The 8525-nt window shown below is 49.4% G+C and overlaps 1 protein-coding gene across 1 annotated transcript; it reads right to left on the minus strand.

Annotated features, from left to right (window-relative positions):
* Positions 1–877: 877 nt before the first annotated feature.
* On the minus strand, positions 878–7161 carry ky (kyphoscoliosis peptidase). Its single transcript, XM_076975399.1, has 7 exons — positions 7017–7161; positions 6209–6875; positions 5749–5863; positions 5368–5485; positions 4746–4937; positions 4362–4552; positions 878–3819 (listed from the first exon to the last, which is right to left on the minus strand). The coding sequence occupies exons 2-7, from the start codon at positions 6872–6874 to the stop codon at positions 2456–2458; spliced, it is 2646 nt and encodes an 881-aa protein (XP_076831514.1). The 5' UTR covers position 6875; positions 7017–7161; the 3' UTR covers positions 878–2455.
* Positions 7162–8525: the final 1364 nt, after the last annotated feature.

Genomic DNA, 8525 nt, shown 5'->3' on the forward strand with positions numbered 1-8525 from the left:
CATGCCAGCAACTCCCCAGCCACGATTACACAGTACCAGCACCGTGCAGAGATCCAGAACTCTCTCACCACTCACCGATACATTACCCCGTGCTACTGTCACCCAACGTCAGCCGCTCTTCACCTCTCCCCAGAGGCAGTGCCCACACACACACACACACACACAGTAGGCATTGTTCCACTTCTCCTGGGCAGGGAGCTATAGTCCAGGCTCATTCCGAGACCCCAGTTGTTATGACTGCAGCATGTAAATACACCCTGTTCTGTGTCTCCTGCCTGGCTCCGTACAGTGGTGCTCAATGCCAGCCAGATGCCAGGTAGAATAGAACCCCTCTCCAGCTACTTCAGCCGGATGCCAGGTAGAACAAAACCCCTCCTCAGCCGGCACAAATGCCCACCATGTACTGTTAAATTGGAGTTTTCAGAGATTAAGCTTTTTATAAGATATTTTGTTCCAAATGTGTTTTAACGTTAATATTTTATGTTCAACCTGTTTAGACTGGAGATGACACAGGGTAGACAATGGATGAAAATGTGGTCCATCTTGAAAAGTACTCAGTAACATGGGGGTTTGTGGATGAATAATCAATGGTTTAATAATCAATTGTGTTATTGGAAAATTCCACATGTCTTCAGCACTTCGGTAACAGTATTCTTGGATACTCCTGCTCTCTCCACTGTTTACATAAAGTCCACAAAGACAGTTCTGTAGATTAGAAATATATTTGCTTGGAGAGTCTTGCAATGTCCTTCCTATGCCGGAGAAGTGTGTTCGGTGGGTAGAGCCCTGCTGTGAATGATGTGAGCAGTGGGGTGCTGAAGCACTTTTTCACAATGTACGGTTAGTTTGTGGCAGGGCGATACACATGGAGACATAATCAGATCTCATTAGCATGTTTATTTCATAATAAAGCTCATAGAGGTTCACTTCTGTGTAGTGATGATAGGAACAGAGCGGTTATGTTCACGCAGAAGAGAGCGTGTGTTTGGAAGTGAATGCAGGTGTAAATCAGCAGATGGGGCTGGAGTGCACGATTGAACATTGGCAGTGGATGAGGGTTTAAAAAAAAATACAGGTCCCACAGTGCACTGCTTTACGTACGCCAGGGCAGGACACGGCGTTGCGCTCGGAAAGTAAACACGTCTACAGTTTATTTTACAGCATTAACGGTTCCACTTGAGGTTGCAGTTGATGAAGCTTTTGAAAGGAAGAAACTGAAATTCGCAGGCTTGGTGCTCGACACGTGTGAGGTGCTCGGGGAGAAAGGGCACGTGTGAGGTGCTCGACACGTGTGAGGTGCTCGAGGAGAAAGGGCACGTGTGAGGTGCTCGAGAAGAAAGGGCACGTGTGAGGTGCTCGAGGAGAAAGGGCACGTGTGAGGTGCTCGACACGTGTGAGGTGCTCGAGGAGAAAGGACACGTGTGAGGTGCTCGGGGATCTGTAGTTACGTCTGCCACATTCGTACTTGTGGAATTTGGTTTTAGAGCCTGTAAACTAAGGGTAGCTGTGAAGGAAATATCTGAAGTAGCTGGAGGTCTGTGTTTGAGGATGAGGAGAGCACAGGATAGTTGGGGAAGTGCACAGTGAAGATGTGCTTGGTGTTTCTGCCACGTGTAGGACCGGGCAGGTGAGTGGGTGGTTGTGTCTAGAACAGGTCCAGTTGGAGGCACTGAGCAGGCAGTAATGGTGCCGGTCGGGCTGGGTATGGCCTCAGTCACTAGGGGAGCCGGTATGGATCTGCTGTTTTGGGGAATTCTTGGTGACACAGTAGGTAAAAATCCATTTGGAACTGCCATGACTGAACACACATTAACAGCACCAGAGGGGCTGGATACAGCCTCAGTTGCTGGGTGGGTCAATATAGATTTTATGGGTTCGGTAATGGCTGCATGGGGCCAGCACAGAGGGTAAACAGGGAGATTAACTCAGTGTTTGCTGTTGGTGTAGTGTATAGAACCCATATAGAACATATGCCACTAAGCACGCGTTAACAGTGTCCGGGGGACTGGGTATAGTCTTGGTCACCAGTGAGGCCAACGTGGCCAATGTGGGTTTATGTTCATAGACATTTTGTAGGTGAGCTTGGAGAGGTGGTGTGTGGGACACCAGACCTCACTGTTGAGCATGCTGTAGGTGTCAAGGGCGTAATTTAGCCCAACACCAATGGAAAGTGAAGCATACGTCCCTGTGAAGAACTTGGTTTGTACAAGGAAGTGAATAGGTTGTGAAACTCCGAAGCTTTGGCACAGACGTGACATATTGTAGATGACAAAGACAAAGATGCACAACCAAAGCAGAGAGGTTTAAAGGTTACAGAATTGAAGAAGATTTCAAATTTGCCAAGTCCAAAACATTTTATACAACAATAAACGACAAGCATATCTGTCTAGTTTGGGCATTGTCCACCAAGCTCTCCTGAAGTATACGGTCACTGTATACTGCCACGCTGCCTTTGTCATGGTTCGCTCTCCAGGTTGAGCACGTCGAAAGTCATGAGCACGGCCATGTCTCCGGCGTCTGACGTGGCGGCTGCCAGTTTGAGGGGCGTGGCCTCTCCGGTGAAGGCCTGCCCCTCCCACACCCTGCTCTTGTTCACAGCTAGCTCCACGCGCTCCCGCGCCAGTACGCTGACCTTGCGCGCAGCCGGCACGCGCAGACGGAAGCGCACGCGGCTCTGGGGCTCCAGCACGCCCCCGCGCGGCTCCAGCAGCACGCAGCCCCGCCCCCAGGCCGCGTACACCTGCGGGAAGGGGGTGCCGCGCCTCTCGCACGTGCTCCGCACCACGTAGTCGCACAGCGGCGCGTGGTCCTGTCGGGGAGGCTCCCGGCCGTACAGCCCCAGGCGGTAGGTTCCGGGCTGCGGCACGCACACGCTCACCGTCACTTTGACGTCCGTGTACGTCAGCAGGACGTGCCGAGACAGCGGGAAGGGAGTCCGCGGCTCGCCGTCCGGGCCCGGCTTGGAGCTCGCTGCGTCCAGGGCCGGCTCCGTGCTGAGGACCGCGTGGATCTGCAGCTCAGGTGAGGTGCAGTGGAAGGTGATATTACAGCGCCCCTGAGGCGCGTTTACCAGAGCCCCCGTGTGGCTGAAGTGGGTCAGTCCAGCCGCTTGGGTGCGCATTCCCGGGCCGCACCACGGGCCAAGATCAGGGGGGTACAGCGAGTTCATGTTTGCTCCCTGACCCCTACAGTGCAGGAGGAAGTTGCCGGCATTGTGGAAGGGTCCGCTGCCATCATGGTAATCCCGCACGAACACGGAGAGGCGATAAAAACCTTGGTGCAGGCACAGCACGTGACACACCAGACGGTCCTCGGCTATTTGCAACGCCATGCAGCGCTTGGCCACCGCAGGGCAGAGTCCGGGGTGGGAAAGCTCACAGACCATCATCAGCGGCCGAGAGGCGAGGAGGATCACCTCGGCCTCGCCCCCGTCCCCCACCTCCAGCGCCTCCTCCCCGGGCACGCTGCAGCCCTTTACCCCCAGCGCCCCCGCCCCACCCCCCAGCCCCCAGCTCACGTACGGGTTAGCCGGCATCGGCTGGGCCCGTCGGACCTCGGGACACTCCAGCTCCAGGGAGCAGACCCAGCGCAGTACCTCGGTGTCGCCCTCCGGCCGGGCGAACAGCTTCAGCTGGTACGACGCTGCTTCTGGGGGCAGCAGCCGCAGACTCATCCCCTGATGGTTCACCGACAGCAGGCCACAGGAGCTGTCGACCTCTGTCTGCCCTGTTGCTCCTGTCTGGGAGTCCCGCTGTCTCAGCTCATAGGCAAAGGTCAACGGTCTCGATGATCTCATGGACACGGTCGCTTCTCCCTTGTCTGCAGGACACATTAGAGGCACATTAGAGGAATACAGGCGTTGTATTCAGGTTCGGTTTCCCCAAACTAATTTACCTGCAGCATTGTTAAGGAAGTTGTTATTTTCACTTTTAATGTTTTCATTTCCATGTTTATATGTTTGCGTCCGTGTGTTTCAGGGCTGTCGGCAGTCAGGCATTCCCTCACTCTGTGTCAGGAAACCTTGGTAACAATAACACACTAGCGTTCCCTCCCCAGAGACTCGCTAATCTCTGAAGCACACAATAACTTCATAAACACTGAATAAGAATAAGTTATTTTGGGGTTCTCTGATCTGTTGTCCCAAAGCTATGAGCTAATGACAGCAGCCAAATATTACCGCACCCTACCATGTATTTGTGTGTGTGTGTGTGTGTGTGTGTGTGTGTGTGTGTGTGTGCGCGAGCATGTCTGGCTGTCTATTGCCTTCTTTGTTATTACAGTTGGTTTTTACATTCCTTCTGTATTTATGTGAATTTCTTAAATTATTTAATATTAAAATATTCCTGCATTTGTGTTGTTACCTGTGGTTATTTTGTACAGGGTTGGGTGTAGAAGTGTTAGTCCCAGAATGTAGAATGCTGAGGTGTTCAGTGGTCTTAGTTCGAACTGCTCCAGAGAGATCGGGGTGTCCAGCAACTGCCAGTGCGGATCATCGGGGAAATGAGAGTTTATAAAATCCCCCGGCTCAGTCAGGAAGTAAAAATCATCAAACCTGAGACACACATGCAGCGCGGAGTTACTTTCCAGCACTTTAAAAGTAAGTCTGTCGTGATTCTGCACCCAAATTAGCTGCTCTCTGATATACGAGCAACATAGAGTGTCCAGGCCGCTCTCTCTTTACATACTGGCCTTGGCAAGCTCGCATGCATGGGTGCAATTATCACTATCAGTGCTAAGAGTCTAACCTCTTGATGAATGTGTTGGTTTCCATGTCGACGGTGCCAGCACCCCAGCAGGCATCTAGGAGCCCCCACTGACCTTTGACCCACACGGCATTCCACATGTGGTCGGAGGGCTTGTCCGCCAGCCCGCCCCCGGGCCTGTGCCCAATCCCCTTACTGTAGCCGCTCACCTCCTCACACTGGATGCCAACCTCCCTACAGGGCACAGGGAGGGAGTGAGATCAGACCACAGCGTGTTGCAGGCAACCCGCAAACAAACGCCAAACATGCGCGCAAACGAGAGATTTGGATACGAAGGCGGGTGATTTAAGGCTGGGTGAGAATGTCTTCCAACCACGCGGCACAGGGGGGGCTACTGCGTGATTTACGGAGCGTAAAGCCTGTGACCACTGAGGCTGACAGACCCGTTTGCGGATGAGCAGAAGCTTCTGAGATGGTGTTTCCACCATTATCACAGTACAGGGCATGATGGGATTTCTACAGGAATGATGCTGATAGCGTTCAGTGGAGTGTCAGGAATTCTGCCATGAGTTGGTGGTTTCTGAACTGCTGTGTACGTGTGTATTGTGCGTTAGGAATTGGATGTATGCTTTAATTCGTTTTGCTTGCGTGTCGAGTCTCTCACCTGCACATCTCCAGACAGATGCTGGAGAATCCACTGCACACGCCCCGTCCCTCTTTGATGACCTCATCAGGGGTGCAGAGCTTTGGAGAAACACCCAGGTACCCCTCCAAATCATACTCTATATACACAGCAACACAACAGCGCTTACCCACGATCACGCTCATGTGTGAGCCCATGTTTGCATGACACAGCAAACAGCAGCTGTGCCAGTACAGAGATTATTCGTCTGTATTTCTCAGACACGTTCTTATGAGCATGTGTGGAAGTGCAGATATTATCACACAGTAATTACTAATAGAATTAACATCTGCATGTGTTGTCTTGTTGCGTTGGTGGTGCAGACTCAAATGTGTGTGTGTGTGTGTGTGTGTGTGTACTCACCAATACTGTGGCAGAGCCAAACCCATATGGCTCTGAGCTTCTCCAGCTCATTTCTGGCTGTCTGTGTGATAGCGCGAGCGATGCTATGAGCTGAGAATATGCCCTGTTCCTTCAGCTGAAACACACACAGCACTCTGACCATCTACCACTGGAATGATAGTTCGAAATGGACAATGCTGATGGATGCCAATATAATAATGTATGTAGACTACATACTAAACAAACTCAGTTTTAACTTGATTGTAATAGAAGTCGAGAATTTTGTCTGTCAGATTTTGTTATTGTCTTTGTAATGATGTTACTGTCTTGGTATATTATTAATCATGACTGTGAATTCAGCACGATTATTGTTTCAAAAACATTTAAATATTGTGTCATCCCTGCAGCTATTCTGTTAATATATATTTCCACGTAGTCTTGATATTATTTTAGTGTACGTTTGTGTGCACGTTCGTGCTACCTCTCTCCCTGTGTTAATTGCATGTGTGTCCACTTTGTGGAAGACCCCAGTGCTACTGAACAGCTGTCGTCTTGGCTTCCTCTGGGAGGCGGAGCTTGTGGGCAGACAGGGTTTCCTTGGCTGCGTGCCAGGGGCGGCGTGAGGGAGGACCTGAGACGGCTGCTCCTGGCCGATCTTCATCGTGCTCCTCTTCCTGACGCTCACACACTTGGCAGCGCTCTCCGCAGAGAGCTGGCGCTTGGTGCCTGGACGAGTCTCCTCACACTGCAGGATCGCCCATTTCTCAAAAACAGTCTTACGTGGCGACGCCCCCTCTAGTGCTGTGGGAGTGGGGCGTGGCTTAAGTTGACCCTTCTTCACCAAACACGCCCCCCCTTCCTCTTTCTCAGGGGTCATATAAGCCCCAACGGCACTCTTGCTGTCCCCTGTGGACTCCGTGTCAGAAACGCCGTTTGCAGGTCTGCTCTGTAGGTCTGTAGATTCTCTGTCCTTGGGTCGTGATTTAGTGTCTTTATATTCCAGCTCTAACCTCTCTTGGTTTGGGTCTCCGGGCTCCAGTACTTGGCCACGCTGCTGCTCTGTGGTTTGTTGTTGGTCAGACTGGGCGTGGCATGGCGGACAGGTGAAAGGGATGGTCAACTTCCCAACCATGACATTGGTCATCATCCTGGTAACATATACAAAAGTTTACAGAGTACAATGGTCAGCTTAGTATATGTGCTCATCAATTTAAGCATTGGTGCAACGCTCCTCACAAACATATAAACATAAACACACAGATAATTATTGGCTAGACTAAAAATCTTACTTTGAAATAGTGGTTCTCCCCAGAGATAGTCAGCAGGTATATTAATCCTCAATTGACAAAGAGAAAGAGTATTCAGGATATAGGAACTCTTTGTGAAAGAGACGTTTGTCCTCTGTTGTGGGAATCTGTATATATCTATTCTGACTTGCCGTATCCGCCCTTCAGAGGGGATAACGGTCTAAAAATATATTAGGACTCATCAGGACAACCAATAAGCAAAGAGGGGTGGGGTTAGATGCTGGACAGGACCGTGACAAGGGAGGTGGCAACTTACAGAAAGAAGTGTTAAAAAAAAAAAACACACACAAACCTATCAGTCCAGGCTATATGTCTGTGTATGGACTAATGCATTATAATGATTTCCATTGTAAATATTTACAAGGTAAAATGTAAAGAAATGGAATGTCATGAGTCAAGACAGACACAGACAGGTAATACGGACAGGTGCTATGGTCAGATACTACAAACAGGTACCATGGGCAGGTACTACAGACAGGTACTACAGACAGGTACTATGTAAACACAAACACAAAAGCACACACAGCTGGGGACATAGTTTCTCCTTCCAGCTTGTCTTAAACGCATTCCCACTCCACAGATTAGTGTCCTTCTGTATTGAAAAACACAAACATGGAGAACTATCCTGACCTTGGTGTATACTGTCACTGTGTGCAGGAAAACACAGTGGCTTTGATTTCCATACATAGAGACCCTTCATCCTCATTGGCTCGGGCATTGTGTCAGACAGCCTGCCTGAGGTTCTCAAGGGCCTTCTCACATACGCTCCTCTAAAAGCCCAAATTACCGCTGACCAATTACCCACCGGCTGACTGCCAACATAAGGCCGGACACAGTAAGGTCTTTATTTATTTAGTTGTCTCCTCCTGTTCTCAGCACTGGGTTCACCTACTCTGGCCTGTATCACACAGTCAAGCTGGGCTATCATTTTATATAATCCATCTTGTGGCCCACTTTTTTTTGGAAGTCTGACCTCTGCAATTCTGTAATGGTGAGAGTGTTCATAAACGTGTCCACTTAACAGTTAAATGAACATTGGGCTCTATAAAAAATTGGTAATTAAAGTGCTTCATAAAGAACTGTACAACTGGACTTTTATTTCCAGGGACTGTTAAAACTTTTTTTTCATTACTGAATGTTTGAACCATCTTGCATAGCACTGGGGGTGGGGAGGGTGTGTGTGTCTGTGTGTTGGGGGGGGGGTTACCATATAGTATGACCATTTAATGTTTGTTACCAATATTTAATTATAAGTATAAACTGCAAATGAATCGGACAGAAGTCCTTCATCAGCTGTGCAAAGTGCTTCATTTTATATATTATATATATAATTCATATAAATCTCATGAAAATGAAAATTCAAAAGATGCATTTGTACAGAAAAGCAACTAAAGGTGTTCTCTGTTGACACTAAGCATTGAGTTTAGAGTAACTGTCTCACAGGCATGTTAACTAAAGACCACTGTTATGGTCTATGCTAAAACATTTCCA

The sequence above is a fragment of the Brachyhypopomus gauderio genome, chromosome 15 (assembly GCF_052324685.1).
Source record: "Brachyhypopomus gauderio isolate BG-103 chromosome 15, BGAUD_0.2, whole genome shotgun sequence".
Taxonomy (NCBI): Eukaryota; Metazoa; Chordata; class Actinopteri; order Gymnotiformes; family Hypopomidae; genus Brachyhypopomus; species Brachyhypopomus gauderio.

Bases quoted from the DNA above. Each gene is read 5' to 3' on its own strand.
- ky (XM_076975399.1), bottom strand. From the start codon at position 6,874: ATGATGACCAATGTCATGGTTGGGAAGTTGACCATCCCTTTCACCTGT. The intron at 5,486-5,748 runs GTGAGTACACAC...CTGTGTATATAG, and splicing joins TTGGCTCTGCCACAGTATTG to AGTATGATTTGGAGGGGTAC. The intron at 3,820-4,361 runs GTAACAACACAA...TGTGTCCTGCAG, and splicing joins CCTGTACAAAATAACCACAG to ACAAGGGAGAAGCGACCGTG.